Consider the following 18,305-nt stretch of genomic DNA (forward strand, 5'->3'; position numbering starts at 1 on the left):
TTTCTTTGGCCAAAATGAGAACCACCAGCTGATCACCAAAGCAGTTTTACAGTTCCTGTATGATTCAGGGTTAAGTTATATATGAAAATATGGTGTGATTGTGTCAGTTAAATTTTGTCCTGCGGAGGGCAGTAGTACGCCTAGTAGCGTTCACACTGCCAAAATCACACAACAAGAAGCAGAAGTGGAAGAAGAAGAAGAAGATTGAGATCGATTCATTCGTACTTTTCGTATTAAGGTTGTACGTATTTCTTTCATGTCGTTTTTATTCAACGTATTTAATGTAGGCACTTCGTCAGTCTGTATGTAAACATTTAGCTCGAGTATCGGTTTTGGTATAACGTTAGCGATTAACATGTTTGTGAAGCTAGGCAGCTAGCAAGCTATCGTAATTAACATAGCTAGTTCACTGATAACTGATGTTATCAAACTTAATGTTAGATAACTTAGTTTGCACCCGTTAACCCCACGGAACACATGAATTAATATTGCTTGTTCTTGGCTTATAGCGCGTTGATCATGGTAGTGAGCTGGCTAACTCATAGAACATCTAGCATGCTAATGTTATATAATTTACATTAGCACATTGAATGCCAGGTGTCTTCACAGGAATCGTGCCGGTGTCACCATAACTTTCACTTCTTTTTTCCCTCGCTTTCTAGATATCGGGGTTATTGAGTTGCTCAACACCCTGTCCCAGAAATGTCTGGGCGTTTGTACGCCAGCATCCTTCAAAGAGCTTCAAGCTACACACAGACACTTTCTTCCAGTGCCCCATTCCAGGTTAATCTCCTGATTGTCTGATTAATCCGGATTGTTATATTTTATACTCAGCAGTATTTATTTTCAGGCAAATCCTAATGTAATAACTCATTCTGTTCACTCAGTATTCCCATCTGGTAGTATCTCCCCCTTCTCAACTGCGACCAGTCCATTTCTCATCCTGGGGTACCTCCAGAACAGACCAGTGGTGCTGCAGAGGTGAGGAGTCAGGAACTCGATCTCAAAGTGGGCGACATTTCTCAACTCGTCAGGATCTAGACTTCCAGCTCAGCCAAGTTCAGATCAACAGCATTCTGCGATCTAATGAGCAGGTACTATATACCATTGTGTCCCTCTTTGGGATCAAGGAGACATTGACACTATCTGTCTGAAAAGATAAGAGTTGGAGATGAAAATATACAGTAGGCAAGCATATTTCCAAGGTGGAAAAACTTGTTTTTTTATATCAGATCTGTTTTTTGTTTAGTATAACTCTGCAAAATATGAGTAAACTTGTACATTTACAGAATGTGTGTTTAGCCTAAGACCAAGGTGGGTTTTGTTGTTGGCCAGGGGGAAATGTTGGTTATCAGTTGTACAATAGCTGGCTACTACTAAGCATGTTTTTCATCCATTTCTTAGTCTGTGAGTGTACCTGAGTTTGATGGCAGGGGACTCAGTGCTGTGAAAAAGTTTGAGAGCAACCAGATAGCTGCCAACACGCCTAATGAGGATCGTCGTAGTGCAGCCACCTGCTTACAGGTATGCATCCTCTCCTGTCTCCCTATTTTTCCACCTCACTTCTTGCTCTCCACCTTCGTTATTAATTTCAATTTTCTCTATCCCTCCCAGTCAAAGGGCATGCTCTTTGGAGTGTTTGATGGACATGGGGGTTGGGCATGTGCTCAGGCTGTCAGTGAGCGGTTGTTGTACTACATTGCAATTGCAATGATGCCAAAGCAGAGCCTGGAGGAGCTTGAGAGGTGTATGGAGCATGGCAGACCCGTTCCTCCCATCTTGCAGTGGTACAAACACCATGCAGACTTAAACTATCGGGAATCTGCTTCACTCTACATTGACCACCTCAGAGTCTTCTGGCAGGACTTACTGGACAGCGAGGAACATGATGAAGGCATGTGGTACGTACAAAAATACATGTATCTCTGGCAGACTTAACCAAATTCTTTTAGTGGTGTTTTTTTTTTTATTATTCTGAAGAAATTAATCCTATCTTGTTTTTGTTTTTCCTTATCTTAATGTCCTTGATTGTTCACGTACATTATATAAAATGATATAAATGTGAACTCTAACCTAAATTGGTCTTAAGGTAATTGTTGGGTGATAGTTTATCCACCATGTCAGAAAAACTCAACAATTAGAGTTTTTAGTCTCTTGACATTCAGTGTCCCAAATTTCAATGTTTATTTAGCTTAAAAATAATTGATAGGCAGGCTGTATAAAGAATGACATCATCAAGGCATGTAGATTTATATTTTTTATTGAAAAGTAGGCAACATTTGCTTATACATTATATTCCAAATAAAATAAGTCCCATCTATAGACCCACCTGCATAACGCTGTTTTAAAAATAAATAAATATTACAAAAGCCTATGTTCGTTGGGGCAACATGTAAACACAAAGAATTTCCCTCAGCTTTAGGCCCACATATTCTCAGATAAAATAAAAGAGAATAAGAACAATTTGCAGACAAACCAAAAAAATACATGATGGCCTTTCTGGCTTATTACATTTTAATAGCAGCGTGATGCTGCCAACTTAAAATGAAATAATTTCTCTTCACTATAGGCCTTTTCTCAGATAAAATAAAGTAGAATAAAAACTTTTTAAAAACAAATGAAAAATAACCATAACCTATTCACTCATATCATTTCACTTCTTATGCTTCATACAGCAGTGAAGCGTGCAGCTGCCGACTTAAAATCAAAGGTGCCAAGTGTCTCTCCACAACTTGCACTGCACATAAGCCTTGTGACCTTGTCCTCCACAAGCCGACATCACAGTGCTGTTTTGATTTGGTTCTGCACATTCGCAAAAAAATGAAGATTTGTTTTTTTTTAAATAGAAGGATATGTGGAAATTTAATCTTAGCCTATTTTAATACAATTAAAATTTTGCTCAGAAGGAATTATTTTCACCAGATATTATGACTGGGGAGATATTTTGCACATCAACAGATTTTCCTAGTATAAAAAAACTGTAGTTACCAGTTAACAGAAACCCAGACATGTAGTTTTATGTGTAGAAGTATGTGCATTTACATATGTGCATATGAATTTTCCTTTTACATCCCTCCTTCATTTACCCTCTTTTTTAGTCCTCCGGATGCCCTGGATCGCGCTTTTAGACGGCTCGACGCTGATATCTCCTTGGAGGCTCAACTTCCGCTTTCCAATGACCTGATGAAAAGCACAGCCATCCAGGTGATAATGTAAACTTTTCTTTGCTGCTATGGTGTCTTCAGGGTCACACTACTGTATGTTGATACACATGCATCATTGTCTGTTCAGGTTGCGTTTGCTGGTTGCACAGCCTGTGTGGCTCATGTTGGCACAGATGGGATCCATATAGCGAATTCCGGCGACTGCCGAGCGGTGCTGGGCGTGAAGGAAGAGGATGGCTCATGGAGCGCTTTGCCCCTTTCCCAGGACCACAATGCAGAGAACCAGGCTGAGGTGGAGCGGATCAAAGCCAAGCACCCACCCTCAGAGAGAGACACAGTGGTCACAGATGACAGACTTCTTGGGGTGAGAGGAGTTCATGGCATAATTCTTAGCAAGCACTGTACAATGGATACATGTCGAAAACAAGTCCTATCGTTTTATTGTCTTGTCAGGTTTTGATGCCCTTGCGTGCCTTTGGCGACGTGAGATTCAAGTGGAGCCGTGAGTTGCAGCAGGGCATTTTAAACAGCCTGGAACCTGGAGTGGATCTCGACTCTCTCAACCTATACCAGTACACGCCACCCAACTACCATACTCCACCCTATCTTGATGTGGCACCAGAGATAACATATCACAAGTTGAGACCTCAAGACCGCTTTCTGATATTCGGCACTGATGGGTTGTGGGACGAGTTAAGGAGTGAGGATGCTGTACGACTGGTTGGAGAGCACCTGAGTGGGATTCATTTACAGGTTTGTCTGTTGAGTGAAAGTGAAATATGTTGCTATTCCTTTAACAGCACACAACTTTTATACAGACCAGATCTCATTTTCTTCTGTTTTTATCTCATAAAGCTCAAGTGTTGCTAATAAAGTGGTGCTTTCTAAATACCACATTTGATGTTTCAAATTCCTGTCTGTGCTCTATTTTTTCCAGGCTCCAGTTTCTCCATCTGAGAGGCAGCTGAAATTGGGTCAGATGCATGAACTCTTGCAGAAACGCCGGGCCCGTGCCTCTCCTGCTCTAGACACCAATGCTGCCACGCACCTCATCAGACATGCACTTGGCACGGGGGAGTATGGAGAACTATGCCAGGAGAGACTGGCGTCTATGCTCGCTCTGCCAGAGGACCTGGCTCGAATGTACAGGGACGATGTCACAGCTACTGTGGTGTATCTGAACTCTGACCTAGTCAGACCTCACCACAGCTAACAAAAGATTATTCACAATTATTCACAAAGGGATGCAGCGATTAACTGATTTCACTATTAACTGCGCTTTAAAATGTCATGGTTTTTTAACCATGAAAGCTCAGCTACACTTCTGTTCTCACTCTTAAAAAGGGACATTATGGTAGGTTATTTTTCCATGAACAACAGTTGTACTGTGTAGGAAAATTTAACAGAACTAGACAGTTGTGTTAAAAAAAATGTCCATAGGCGCAACCTGCAGACTGCAGGCTGAAGTTCCGCCACGTAACCAAAACAAACCTGGTGTACCAGCTTAAAATGCCGTGCTGCAACAAGTTCAGATAAGCAAAGTTGCACATGCTGTCATGCAACTCCCCTTATTTGTGTTTGAGGGGGGCTACATTAGCTAAAGGAGATGTGTCTGGAAATGGCTGAGGGACCCAACATTGAAGTGTTGAATCACCAAAACACCTAAAATGGTCAGTTTCGGAGTATTTTGGATACATAAAGAGTGGTCAGGGTGTTGTTCAAGAAGACAGATCTCCAATTTGTAAAACTTGCCGAAGACAAGTCGCTGCCAAAGGAGCCAACACCTCGAATTTAATGCAATATCTTCGAGATCACCATCCAGCTATACTGCTCAAGTGAAGGTAATACACCAAGTAATAACTAAGTTAGAAAATCATTACTTAAGTGGCAAGTTACTTACTGAAACACTGAGCCGGTAGGGCATTAGATACACAAGTGTCACAATCAACAAAGTAATGGTGAGTTAGGCGTTGGGCTTTCAGTGCAACATAAACCAATGGTAACAAAGCAGGAAAAGGAGCATTATACTGTTTATAAATTAACACTCACCAAAACGGTACATAATCTCCTCAAGAGCTTCAGTGGGACCATTTACATCCTGTTGGTTCTTCCCATCAGTGTTAAGTAAACGCTGGTATGGTAGATAAATATGCCGGGTGTAAAAGACTAACTTAACATGAGGATCCTGTAGACTTCCAGAGTTATACCATGGGATGTAATTAACTGCATTTCAGTGATTAATGACACCTGCATAAGAGATGTTCTGAATTTCTTTAATTTTTACTGAAACTGCAAAAAAAAAAAACAATAATAGACAGGATTTTCTCCTGCCACATGTAAAATTAGATTAATAATTAATATAGATAATTGAAAATGAATAAAAAATATACATAGAAGACAGTTGATAACAGAATCACTTCAGTCTATTAGTAATATTTTCCCCTAGGGGATCGATAAAGTTCATCTTAATTTTATAATACTATACTAAAAATAGTATATTTTAAATATTAGAAAACAACTACAGTGATTACTACAATGTCCAATTTAAGTTGATCTTGGCGTGGTTGGTTAATTTTAATTTTTCTTACTCACTTTTAGCTTAAGACTACCTCTGGTGCTGCTGCAGTTCAGCCCTCTGTTGCACAATCCTCGGTTAAGTGTGTCTTATGCTCCCACTTCATTACAAAACATGCTCATATGATTTTATCCATCCGTAGTATTGTGAAATAAATTAATGCAATAATTGTGAAACAGTTGTTTTTTTCCCCAGACTATAATCGTACTATCAAAATCTATAATCGTTGCATCCCTATTCACAATACTGGACAGAGGCTCTGTCCAGATCACAGTCAGCATCTCCTCCGGCTGCCATTTTCTGGATATTTTTGAACAAAAACAGTGATCATTAGAACCTGTTACAAAAAAAATAATTACACATTTTTAAATGAAAGGACAGTTTTCAGTATTGCACTTTGTACAGGCTTCTTTATTATTTCACTTAACACAGGTCACACATTCATAATTGTAGCATTTACCAGGTCAAAATACAGATAATGTGACGAAGTCTCACTCGCAGGAAAAAAGCACATCTTTCAGTGTATTCCAGTCAGTTTACTTGAGTTGCGTATTAAAAGAGAAAATTATGGTGGTAAATATAAGTTGCACACATTCACTTTGTTCTTTGTCTGCATTTTTGTTTTCATTTTTCTCGCAATGTCACTTACTCATCTGTGACACATCTTTTTCTGTTTACTTGGCAGATTATTTGACCTGTATGTAAGCTGTAAAGTATGATTTTAATGTTGCGTAAATGTGCTGTCTTTTATGTGATCATATTTAAATTGACAGTCCACTCACTGGAATAAAGATGTAATTAAACTATTGAGAAATAATATTGTTTGGCTTGTGTATTGTTAATTATGTTGGATCAAAATGTCATCCAACATGTTAATACCAGCTTTATAAGACCAGTTAGTGAGGAAGGACAAAAACAAATACTACATTTGGCAAAATGGTAGAGAGTTTGATGCTGCAACTTCTAAAGCTGTGTGGGAAACAGAGTTGTCTAAATAAACTGGGCTAACTTGTTAGTTGCTGAGGGTCATGGGAGCCAATCTGATCCTTGTGGTGTGTGTTTTGTAAACATGTGCAGGCTTTCCTCAGAGAAAATGTTCAGCCCTATGCAGTCCGATTATCCTGCAAACTAAAGTTCAGTGAAGATATATAAAACAAATTTGATATGTTTCTGCGGTCAGCTCATTTAGAATGAACTAGACTAAAAATACCTGTTACAGAAACGTCACAGTTTTTAAAAGGTCAGTGGAAAACTGGAAAGCTTCACCTGCATAAATAGACACACCTGCATGTCTCTCAGTGCCTGAGGTCACCTCTAACTTCTTTGTTTTCCCCCCAACATGTGGCTGATAAAATCAGACAACTACTCATCATCAGTAGAGGTAGTGTAGATTAAAGTAGAGACACATGGTAACTGTAGCTGCAGGCAGTTTAAGAGCAGTTACTGGTAGTACATGAGTTTGGAGGATGCAGCATTAATATTTACACTGACTCAGGAACTCTGAAGGTGAAAACTCAACAGGGAGAGTTTGTAAATGCTACAAACTTGGCAACCCAGAAAGAAGCAGAGGATCCAGTCTAGAGGGTCAGTCCGGTGACAGCAGAGGACAGATCTGTAGGGTTTTCTACTGAAGCAGACGATGGGGAACAGCAGGACTTTAAAGGTGCTCTTTTTGCTCTGCCAAGTCCAGGTGAGTGTTTTGACACTGCAGGAACAAGGTGGGACAATTTATAAATTCCTCCACAGTCAGAAAACTGTAGTCATTGCTCAGCCAGATAACAGTATTTGTCTTAATATATTTCCGTGTGTTTTTCTTTTCTTTAAAGCATAGGTGTATGTGTAAAACCCAGTGCAATATAACATACAGTTCATTATTATTTACACTTCAATATGATACAACTGATGTTTGTTCTTCAGTGTTTGGCTGTTCAGGCTGCAGCAGGGATACAACCTCACTGCTTGAACAACAAAACCAACTGCTCAAATACTGAAATCCCAAGAAGCAAACATCCTGAGGTAAAAGTCATTTTGTAAACTAAAGCCTGCTTTATTGATTAGATTGCAGGTAAAGTACAAGTACTCTATTGACATGGCGCAAACTGATTCAAATAAAATAAATCTTACATGGGTCCCCAGCAGCTCCCTGCTATTGAGTTTCCACATGTGTCTGGAGGTTTGAAACGGATGAAGAGGGAGTGGGTTATTCCACCTATTAGCTTTCCAGAAAATGACAGGGGTCCATTTCCCAAATTCATGGTGAAGGTAAATACAGCAGTAATAAACAGATTAAATTGTTTTGGATGCATTTGCACTAAATGTATTAAATGTAATCTTCATTATTGCGCATTAGATTAAGTCAAGCAAAGACGAACAGGTGGCGATAACCTACAGGATCAGTGGACCAGGGGCCGATCAGCCCCCCGAGGGTGTTTTTACTGTCGATCGACGATCTGGAGTGCTGTATGTGACCAAGCCGCTGGACAGGGAGAAAACAGCGAGATACAGTGTGAGTAAAACAAAGAATAATCTCTCAATCCTTATGCACCATTCCTTTTATTTGGAATACTGTATCTGCGGTGTGTGTTACAGCTGTTGGCCCATGCAGTGAATGAGGGCACAAATGCTGAAGAGCCCATGGAGCTTATTATCAACATCATTGATCAGAATGACAACGCTCCAAAATTCACTCAGAACCCTTTCTATGGCAAAGTGAGCGAAAGCGCAGACGCTGGTGAGAGAAAGGAATCAGATGGAGTTTTCTAAACTTTACCTTATTTCCTGAAAAATAGGGACTTCAAGTTTGTATTTTTTGTCTTCAACAGATGACTCTGTCATGAAGGTGACAGCAGTGGATAAGGATGACCCACAGACAAACAATGCAATAATTAGGTATCGGATAAAGACTCAATTGCCCACAGAAGGCATGTTTGCCATAAACCCAGTGAGTGGAATGATCAGTGTGATGGCAGGTGGACTGGACAGAGAGGTAAAATAGTCAAACAATGTGGACTCTTCTGTTTGTCTCGCCAAGTCTTGTTTATCCCTAATGTGCCAGCCATTGTTTTTGTTGTAACTCACTTCCTTGTGTTAGACTCACCCAGAGTTCAAGCTGATCATAATGGTTGCTGATATGGAGGGGGAGGGGCTAACAGCCACCTGCACTGCTGTCATCACCATTACTGACAGCAATGATAATGCTCCACAATTCGCCATCACATCTGTGAGTTTATAATGTTCAGATACATCACAGTACTATCAAAGTGAGTTGGATCTGCGACTGCATTTAACAGAATTTCTTACTTTTTTCCTAGATATCCACATCAGTGCCAGAGAATGAGGCTGGAGTGGAAGTGGTAAGGCTAAAGGTCACCGACAAGGATGAGTTAGGATCTCCAAACGCCAACACCAAATACTCAATAATCAAAGGCAATGAGGGGGAACACTTCAGCATCACCACAGGCTCCAATAAAATGGAGGGAATCCTCACTACAGTCAAGGTTGAGACACACTAATCCATTTTCATCAATAAGTCTTTGTTGCTTTACTCCATTTGCCAAGTATTTTATTCTTCATTTCTTGCTCTCCGTCACTTCCAAGGAACTCGATTTTGAGAGCATTTCTGTCTTCACTCTGCTGGTGGTGGTGACAAATGAGGTGCCATTTTCCGGACCGGTGTCTACCTCGACAGCCACAGTCACTGTAACAGTCGTGGACAAGAATGAGCCTCCTATTTTCAGCCCAGCAGAGATCCATGAGATGATCTCAGAAAATGTGGCGGTAGGTAGTTCTGTGGTCGACCTCAGAGCTAAGGACCCAGACACAGCCAGGAAACAGAGCGTTAGGTAATGGAAACACATACATACATACATACAGTACCAGTCAAAAGTTTGGACATACCGTCCAATTCTCTTGAAAGAGAAAGTGTGTCCAAACATTTGACTGGTACTGTACATAATGTTTACATGTGGAAACAGTATGTATGTTTTTATACTTGTATATTCTATTTTAATTCTAATCAGGTTGTGTCTCTTGTTTTCAGATATGAACTGTATAATGACACTGCCAGGTGGTTGATTATCGATAAAGACACCGGATCCGTCAAAATCAAAAGCAGTATGGACAGAGAATCACACTATGTCAAAGACAGCAAATACACAGTCCTAGTTTTGGCTTATGACAATGGTAGAGTTACTGTTTCAGTCTCATTCTTGCATCCTTTTTTAATTATACCTTGACTGAACAATAACCTAGGCAGTCTTTCTTTTTTTCATGCTTCTAGATACAGTCCCAGCTACAGGTACAGGGACTCTGGTTGTGAGTTTATTGGATGTGAATGACCATCACCCTTTGATCAAGCAGAGGAAAGCCAGTCTATGCAACAGTGAGCCTTTTCCTGTCCAGCTGGATATAGTGGACCTAGACGGACCTGGTCATGCTGGGCCGTTTACTGTGGAGCTTCAAGGAGAGCACCGGATCAACTGGACTGTTAACACCAATTCCACAAGTAAGAGTGCTCACCAACAGTCTATTAAATGTGGAAGAGTTGGCATACAGCATTACACTTGACAACAATTGCACATTTTAAACACTGTATGACTTGAAAACATAACACTAAAAGCTGTCCAGCTCTCCATGACGCACACACATAATCAAATACAACTCAACACTCAAACCACTCCTGAAATGTTTATTCTGGGTTTGTCCCCCCCTCCTTTGTAGGCAATGTGGCAGCTCTGGCTCCCAGACGGGAGTTGTCTCCTGGGGATTATTATGTGCTGATGCGCATCTATGATGTTGACATGCTCTACCAAGACAGCACACTAAATGTAGAGGTGTGCCAGTGTCAAGGGGCCGTCTCCTCCTGCTTCATCCCACGTTATGCTCCTCATCTACATATCTCTTCTCTCACAACCTCAGTTTTGGGAACAATTTTTGGTGCTCTGTGTATGTAGTGAGCCTTTTTTTTATTCACCAGTTTGTCCTAAATTTGTTTTGGTTCACTCGGTCCGTCTTAAGTGGCTCTTTTTTGCTTCTTGTTGACCATAGTACTGCTCTTGCTGCTGCTGTTGTTGCTGAGAAGGAGGAGGAGGAGGATGGAAAAAGATGTCCCTCTACTTGAAGAACCCAGAAGCAACATCTTCTGCTATGATGAGGAGGGAGGAGGTGAAGAGGACCGGGTAGGAGCAGAAGGGGGAAGAGAGGAGGAGAGATTTAGGACACTAGATGTAAATTGGCCCTGTAATCAGTTGGAAATAGAAATAATAAGGCTATACAGTCTATTAGTTCAAGATGTTGCCTTTAATGTAGTTGTTATTACAGGACATCTATGTTGACAGATGTCTGCTTAAATTGGTTTATAGAAGTAGTCTATCTGTCTACAAATGACAGGGATGGAAGTAGTAAGATCCTCGCTTTGTTGTCCCTCGACTAGTCTTACCTCTTGTGGCATTTTTAAGAGAAAAGGCCATAAGTGCAAGAAGACTGATTTGTTGCAGATGCACATAGTGAGCACAAGTTACTCACAATGTAACAGTTGTGGTTTTATGCTCAGATGATGGGATTTACAGCAAGGCAGTAGAGGATAAAAGTATCTACTAGACGGGGGATTGGCTAGATATTTACAAGACAACATAAACTACTAGGGATGAATGTTAGCTGAGGGTGTGCAAGCAGCTGTGTAATCTGATAAGTGGCAGAGATGGGAAGCTTACTGAGGGCAACTGGAGCGGAAAATGAATAACAAGGTGTGAATTGGAGATACTGTGTTAGTGATGCATTAAGAAGCAGATAAGGCAGAAGGGGAGGGAAAATCAGGTGAAACTGTGACACACACACACACACACACACACACACACACACACACAGCAGACATGCGGTAGTAATGATTACATTACACTACCCACTCTGAAACTAAACTCAATGAGTCATGCTAAATGAAACATATTTGTGTTGATGTTGCTCTTTATTTCATGCCATATTTGTTTCAGTGCTTGAAAGTGTGTTTGTTCTTTTTTTTTTTTTTTTTTGCAGGAGTATGATCTGAGTCAACTACACAGAGGGCTGGATAACCGTCCTGAGGTCTTCTGCACAGATGTATATCCTACTGTCCAGACCCACCCATGCTACCGCCTGCAGCCCCAAGCCAATGAGGAGATCTGCAACTTCATTGAAGATGTGAGTGAAATTTGACATATGTGGCCGATAGTATGTTTACTTGTATATCTTGGGTGTATAATATTTGTTATATGTTTGTGAGAGCTTTATAACTCTACAACATGTTTGTGCTCAGTGTCTTTGCTATGTTTACCTTCTAGAACATGAATGCTGCAGACAGTGACCCCACAGCTCCTCCTTATGACTCGCTCCTGGTGTTTGACTATGAAGGTGTCGGCTCTGAGGCAGGTTCGCTCAGTTCCATCAACTCCTCAGACTCAGATGAGATGCAGGACTTTCAGAGCTTGGCCCACTGGGGGTCGCGTTTCAGCAGGTTGGCTGACCTGTACACAGGGGGGATAGAGGATGATGATGACAGTGAAACACTGCCAGGAAAAACAGAATGGGTGTGACATGACATTTATAAATTAATTTCGCCAAATTTGTGTCCATCATCCCACAGTGCTGTGTGACCTCTTTCTGCTGCCCTGCTGTGGTTGAAATACAATATTTGCAGAAGTGATGAGGTTTCAGTGTTGTGAAAACAATTTGACCCACAGCTCTCAAATAAAACATTTTCAGTCAATACCAGACATCTTAAACAACACATTGCCTGTGGAGTTCCTCAAGGCTCAATCATGGGTCCTATCATATTTAACTTTTTATGAATACTTTTTATAAACAGTATCATCTTTGTAATTCTGTTTTTTCCCCAACTTACATCTATATAATGTTTTTATCCTATTGTTTTTACCCTCTTCATATACTGTATTATGCCATGTTTTAACCCCTTTAACTTTGTTTTTACTTGTTTTATCGTTGCTCATGTCAACAGTGCTTAACAAATAAATTATGTTTTTATTTGTAATGTGTTACTGAGCTGATGAGCTGATTTCTGTAAAATGAGCTGAGAGTGACCGCATAGCTCCTCCTCATGTCTCTCTTCTGGTGTTTAGTCATGAAGGTGTTGGCTCTGTGGCAGGTTTGCTCAGTTCCCTCAATTCTTCACGCTCAGATGAGGACCTGGACTTTCAGAGTCTGGAACACTGGTCCTAAAGTCCTCAGAGTGCTGTTTGATTTGCTGCATTTCTGTGGTTTTCCCCAAACTTAGTTGTGGTTTGAAATGGAAGCAGCTTTAGCTCTGTCGTGCTTTCCTGGCTTGTTGCTAGAAACTGCAGGTAAACAATGACATTAACAAACTAAATCATATTTAATCATATGCATGTCCAAAGCTTACTGAATGTCAAATCTTCCACAAATGATTGTTTCCATGATGTCATATCACTGTTGCTCTTCTTTTATATCAAAATGTAATCACACAAATAAAAGTAAACATCATTTACTGAATAATGATAATGAACAACAACTTCAGTCACATATGTTACGGAATTCTGAGTTATGGCTAATTCAAAGTTGCTTTACATAAATGTTAAGCGGACAGCATGTGAAAAAGTGATGGAGTTGTGTGCAATGTTTGTACGAGGCAACTCACTGCATTGGCAGGTCTGTGGTCTCTATATATTTTTATTGCTATATAAGTAGATGAGACAAAGATCTCTACAGTTTACTGTACCTTTGAATGTGAGTAGGTCTAACAGTCTTGGGACTCTGAAGGAATTTCTAAATGATGTAAAATACTGGATGTCACAAGCATTGTTGCTGTTTAATTAAAATTAACCAAAAATACAGACTTGATCAAGGAGCTCAGGCTTTTTGTATATAGATAGATAGATAGATAGGTAGATGTTACTTTATTGATCCCCAAAGGGAAATTCAAATTGTCAAGAGCTCATCAAAATATAAAAACAAAAAACTATCCAGTCAATTCAGGAGGAATTGCTGTGGGGATGAAGGATCTCCTGAATCACTCTGTTCTGCAGCACAATGAGAGGAGCCGACTGCTGCAGCTACTCCTCTGTAGCTCCAGGAGGCTGTGGAGAGAGTGTCTGCTATTGTCCATTATAGCTTTCAGTTTGTTCAGTGTTCCTCTCTCTACCACAGATCTTAGTGGGTCCAATCTCCTGCCCAGCAGTGAGCCCGCTTTTTTTACCAGCTTGTCTAATCGCTTGGTGTTATTGTCTGTAAGGCTGCCTCCCCAGCACACTGCAGCAAAAAAGAGTGTACTGGCCACCACCGTGTGGTAGAACATGGTCATCATTTCCACACACACATCAAAGGACCACAGTGTCTGCAGGAAGAACAGGCGGCTCTGCCCCTTCCTGTAGAGGGCGTCGGTGTTGGGGAACCAGTCCTGCTTTCGTCCACAAGGACCCCTAGATATTTGTAGGTGTGCACCACTTCAATGTCCACCTCCCAGATTTTCACTGGCTCCAGAGGGGGCTTAGACCTGCGGAAATCCACGATCATTTCCTTTTTTTTTGAGGTGTTCAGTTAAAGGCGTTTTTTTCGACTCCAGTCACTGAGGGCTGTTATTAGATCCCTGTATTCGGATTCCTGTCCATTCCTGATACGCGCCACAATAGCAGTGTCATCGAGTATTTCTAGATGTGGCAGGACTCAGAGTTGTATTTGAAGTCCGAGGTATACAATGTGAACAGGAATGGAGCCAGTATAGTTCCCTGTGGAGCCCCCGTGCTGCTCATTACTGTCCCAGAAACACAGTTCCTCAACCTGACAAACTGTGGCCTTTCTGTCAGGTCATCAGTGATCCAGGAAACAAAGGAGGGATCCACTCCCATCTCTCTGAGCTTGTCATCTTCATAATCTTGTTTTTTTTACTTGCTTTTATGTTATATCTTTACACTATAATGTTTGCCTTCATAATATGTTATCCTTTGTTTTTAATATGGTTTTTAACCCCTTGCTTTCATTTGTTATATTCTTTAATTATGCTTTTTCATTTCATTTCATTTTACTGTTACACACTTTTAAAGAGTGTGTTAAAGCTTTGTTTCACAAATTAAGTTTGTTTCTATTTGTAAACTCAATGAAGTTGCATTATTCTTATATAAACTGTGTTTTGGGTCTCATTCTATACAAATGACGGGTTTAGGGTGCAGAATGTAACAAGCGTTATGTTTAAAAGATTTGGCTTTAGAAAGAGAGAAGTGAGAGTGGATAATGGAGTTAGGACAGAAAATATAATCCCAACCCAGCTCAAAAATGAAACCAGTTCTCTAATACCACAGTAGGCATGTTCTACAAGCTGATAAACTCTTTTAGTCATGACCAACAATCTCCATGAATCACTCCCTCCAGAGTGGACTTCAACCACTGACTATCAACCAACTCAAGTGAACTTTGACCCTCCAGATTGACTGCGCCAATGAATAACAGCAGCAGTGAAACAACGATCTCATCTCTTTTCTAATGTTTTTTATTTTAGTTAGATGACATTTTCTGTTTATATGAAGACGTGTAGATAAATAAGTTAAATCTTTAAAACCTGTGGGGAAGGTAAGCAACAACAACTGACATACTGTAGACTAAAATCAAGTATGAAATCTGAGTCAAAGGTGTGTGTGTTTGACTGATTTGCATGCAGGAGTAATATGTGGTTGGACTTTTTCAACATCTGTTTTGTTTTTCTACAAGTTACCTTTTTGTCTTCTACGACAGATGACGGAGAACATGTTCCAGGAGGGGCTGTACCAGGTGTATGTTAAGGACACCCGCCCACTGACTCAGGTTACCAATAATGAGACACTACACAACGCCAGAATTCATCGTTGGTTTGGTACTGTGGTTAACACCAGACTTTTAGTCATTGGGGTGAGATACTACTTTGTTGTGCTTGTTCAAACCATTGGTTGCTTTTAAACCCTCTGCTTGGCATCTTACTGTATGTGTCCCCTCAGGTGGGGCAGATCCTCAGCGCCTTAGCTTGCATACTAACCACAGTCACATATGCATGTGTGAGCTACAACTGCGCTGTCTCTATGACAACACCTGTGTGGCCAAGCCTATGTGTGAGTCCATATCAGTAGTAGTAGAAATCCTTCAGACATCTTTGGTATCAAAGTCTGGGCTATAACTGTTTGTTTTGTTACAGTATGTGGCTGCTGGCTGTCTGGCAATGGAGGTTCAGAGAAAAGCTAATAAACTAAAGGTAAATACTTAAGTATTAATTTCTTATGCAACCTTTTTTGCTTATATCAGCAGCTAATTATGTGTGAATTCTGAACAGATCATCATTCTGATGGGTCTGAACCTCTTTAGTTTACTGTTTGGATTCTCGGCTATTCTGGCCAACAGCCTTGGATCTGAACACCGAGCTGCACTAAACACAAACCAACAGGTAATTCTACATTTCTGTAAATTATATTTACATGAATTCATAACATAGAGATTCTTCTGGTTAAAGAATCCACCCATATGTACAGACAGTACATTTCTAACTGTTAAGAAAAATGTTATTCAACGTCTGAGCTGTGTGTGAACTGTCCTCCTCTTGGCTCCTTACCACTAGCTTGGGGGTTCATATGTTGCGATGGGGAGCTCCATAACATTCACTGCACTGTGTTTACTGCTGTCAGTCTACGTAATATTCCTGTCCTGGAGAGGTCTGCGTCGCTACAGTTCTCCCTATACTCAAGCATACAGCCGCATCTCACAGGTAAATACGGTCATGAGTGTTTTGGTCATTTCCAGTTCAATTGATTACTAATTTGAATTGTCAGGAATACAGTTTAACTCTGTCAGCTGATCTTGGGTGATGATGGATGATGAAATATTTTATGGGGTGTGGCTCTTCAAGTACACTTCCAGTGAAATAAATCAGAAATACCATAATTAGAAAGCATGACATTCAGTCTAATATGTTGGATATAATGAGATATGAACGTTTTCTTGCTCTGTTTTTGTCACAGGATCCAGATGACACCAATGGACCTCTACTGGAACAGGTGGAATTTAGTCTGTGAACCTCAACAACCTGAAATCTCTTATTAGAGTAACTGTACAGTATGTATTCATTTAAAAAAAAGACTGGAGTAGAGCCATTCAAAATGTTCAAATGTTGTCGATACACTCCTGCTTGCAGAGCCTTTTGTAAACTCAGTTACTGTTGTTGACCTGTATGACCTACTGTTTTAAATATGTTTAAGATATGATGAAATTATATCACATCTCCTGACTGATAACTCAGTATCACTTCTCCTTTGGGATTCTCAAAAACTTACTTACTCACACATAATGAAGAAGTGTCAGAAAATGTAAAAGCTACACAAATGATCTGCATGTTAAACAAGTAATGACGACAGCAACTTTAATTAAACTGCATTTTGCTAAACACACATTATACTTTTGATGAAGATTGTTATATTCTGAACATCTGACACATTAAAAGCAAACCATTAACAGCTTTGTAACAACCTATGGTAAACTTATCTCTCTAGCTAGTTTTCCTGCTGTACTGCTCTGTGACCAACAGCAGAGGACAGCATTGCTAGTGGTTTTTCATATTGTAGTTCAGTCTGAAACAGATCAATCCCCACTGTTCATGAAACAATAGAGGATGGAATTGTTTCACTTCAGATGCCAAATATAAACAATGTCAGGAGAAGGGAGGCCTCTTTTTGTGTGAGAGCACACAATATGATCGGTTTAAATCAAATGATCACTGAGAGTGATTTAATGTTCTCCTTTAGTAAGTGCACATAGATCTCTTCAATTCTCATACAGATCCTAATTTTCAGAGCAGATATATTCATTGAACTAAACAGAATTGTGAACATGTCTGACTAACTGTAACCTTTACCCTTATTTTAACCTAAACCTAATTCTAACCTTGACCCTAAAACCAAGTCCTGGCCCTAAAACTGCCACTTGATGGACCAAACAAAATGTCCTAATGTTGAAAAAATGTCCTCACTCTCAAGGTCTAAAACCGGCCCTCACAGAGATAGATGTCCAAGCTTACAATGAGTACACACACAGTGAAGGGTGTGGTGTGTTTGAGTGTTTAAATGATGGAGGATTTCATTAAGAATATAAAGCAAGGTCATACACCACTCCTAAAGCAAGCACACACACACACACACACACACACACACAAACATGTAGAAGTGAAAAAAAAAATCACAGAGGAGCGAGTTTCTCACGGCATGTCTGGCTAACAGCTTCCAGCTGTTGCCTGGTTGGGAGAGCTGCTATGGGAACACAGTGAGTACAAAGAGTAACATGGGATTCATTAGTAAATGGACACAGAAGGAGAATAAAAGAAAGCTGGATGACATGGTTGGGTGTCCTCACAGAAACTGACAACTGATTGCTCTGGTAGAAACCACTTTTCTATGTGGTAAAGCATCAGAAATACTGTGTGTGTGGGTGTGTTTGTACCCTGTGTAGCTAGTATTTCATGATATATGAGTGTGTTAAGTTGTAGTAGTTAAGTCCACATGTCCTGCCAGTACACATGAATGATTCCATGTTGCATTTGCACAATAAGGGAA

The 18,305-nt window shown here is 40.3% G+C and overlaps 3 protein-coding genes across 4 annotated transcripts; all 3 read left to right on the forward strand.

Annotated features, from left to right (window-relative positions):
* The first annotated feature begins 134 nt into the window (after positions 1 to 134).
* Positions 135 to 6,556, forward strand: pdp2 (putative pyruvate dehydrogenase phosphatase isoenzyme 2). Of its 2 annotated transcripts, none has more exons than XM_067589540.1 (9): positions 135 to 238; positions 663 to 783; positions 888 to 1,094; positions 1,405 to 1,524; positions 1,615 to 1,901; positions 3,099 to 3,204; positions 3,292 to 3,528; positions 3,618 to 3,917; positions 4,102 to 6,556. In XM_067589540.1, the coding sequence occupies exons 2-9, from the start codon at positions 703 to 705 to the stop codon at positions 4,375 to 4,377; spliced, it is 1,614 nt and encodes a 537-aa protein (XP_067445641.1). In that variant the 5' UTR covers positions 135 to 238; positions 663 to 702; the 3' UTR covers positions 4,378 to 6,556. The 2 variants fall into 2 exon arrangements, with proteins under 2 accessions (XP_067445641.1, XP_067445642.1); XM_067589541.1 differs by having other exon boundaries at positions 157 to 241.
* A 753-nt stretch (positions 6,557 to 7,309) lies between these two features.
* On the forward strand, positions 7,310 to 14,656 carry LOC137182934 (B-cadherin-like). Its single transcript, XM_067589539.1, has 15 exons — positions 7,310 to 7,429; positions 7,657 to 7,755; positions 7,879 to 8,001; positions 8,090 to 8,245; positions 8,329 to 8,470; positions 8,562 to 8,725; positions 8,831 to 8,959; positions 9,051 to 9,236; positions 9,337 to 9,581; positions 9,779 to 9,921; positions 10,019 to 10,243; positions 10,459 to 10,683; positions 10,786 to 10,916; positions 11,770 to 11,913; positions 12,054 to 14,656. Exons 1-15 carry the CDS (start codon positions 7,379 to 7,381, stop codon positions 12,303 to 12,305), a joined length of 2,415 nt encoding a protein of 804 aa, XP_067445640.1. The 5' UTR covers positions 7,310 to 7,378; the 3' UTR covers positions 12,306 to 14,656.
* Positions 14,657 to 15,126: 470 nt separating this feature from the next.
* On the forward strand, positions 15,127 to 18,018 carry si:dkey-30c15.13 (uncharacterized protein LOC558731 homolog). The gene is made up of 7 exons (XM_067589554.1): positions 15,127 to 15,309; positions 15,472 to 15,624; positions 15,711 to 15,821; positions 15,905 to 15,961; positions 16,040 to 16,150; positions 16,322 to 16,468; positions 16,722 to 18,018. Exons 2-7 carry the CDS (start codon positions 15,472 to 15,474, stop codon positions 16,773 to 16,775), a joined length of 633 nt encoding a protein of 210 aa, XP_067445655.1. The 5' UTR covers positions 15,127 to 15,309; the 3' UTR covers positions 16,776 to 18,018.
* The last annotated feature ends 287 nt before the right edge of the window (positions 18,019 to 18,305 follow it).

The sequence above is a fragment of the Thunnus thynnus genome, chromosome 5 (genome assembly GCF_963924715.1).
Source record: "Thunnus thynnus chromosome 5, fThuThy2.1, whole genome shotgun sequence".
NCBI classification, from domain to species: domain Eukaryota; kingdom Metazoa; phylum Chordata; class Actinopteri; order Scombriformes; family Scombridae; genus Thunnus; species Thunnus thynnus.

What these genes read in the sequence shown, in the direction of transcription:
- pdp2 (XM_067589540.1), top strand. Translation starts at nt 703, where the DNA reads ATGTCTGGGCGTTTGTACGCCAGCATCCTTCAAAGAGCTTCAAGCTAC. An exon ending in TTCTGCGATCTAATGAGCAG is followed by an intron (nt 1,095 to 1,404) that starts GTACTATATACC and finishes TCCATTTCTTAG; the next exon opens with TCTGTGAGTGTACCTGAGTT. An exon ending in CAGATGACAGACTTCTTGGG is followed by an intron (nt 3,529 to 3,617) that starts GTGAGAGGAGTT and finishes TTGTCTTGTCAG; the next exon opens with GTTTTGATGCCCTTGCGTGC.
- LOC137182934 (XM_067589539.1), top strand. Translation starts at nt 7,379, where the DNA reads ATGGGGAACAGCAGGACTTTAAAGGTGCTCTTTTTGCTCTGCCAAGTC. An exon ending in CACAATTCGCCATCACATCT is followed by an intron (nt 8,960 to 9,050) that starts GTGAGTTTATAA and finishes CTTTTTTCCTAG; the next exon opens with ATATCCACATCAGTGCCAGA. An exon ending in AGTTTTGGCTTATGACAATG is followed by an intron (nt 9,922 to 10,018) that starts GTAGAGTTACTG and finishes TCATGCTTCTAG; the next exon opens with ATACAGTCCCAGCTACAGGT.
- si:dkey-30c15.13 (XM_067589554.1), top strand. Translation starts at nt 15,472, where the DNA reads ATGACGGAGAACATGTTCCAGGAGGGGCTGTACCAGGTGTATGTTAAG. An exon ending in CTGTGTGGCCAAGCCTATGT is followed by an intron (nt 15,822 to 15,904) that starts GTGAGTCCATAT and finishes GTTTTGTTACAG; the next exon opens with TATGTGGCTGCTGGCTGTCT. An exon ending in CACTAAACACAAACCAACAG is followed by an intron (nt 16,151 to 16,321) that starts GTAATTCTACAT and finishes CCTTACCACTAG; the next exon opens with CTTGGGGGTTCATATGTTGC.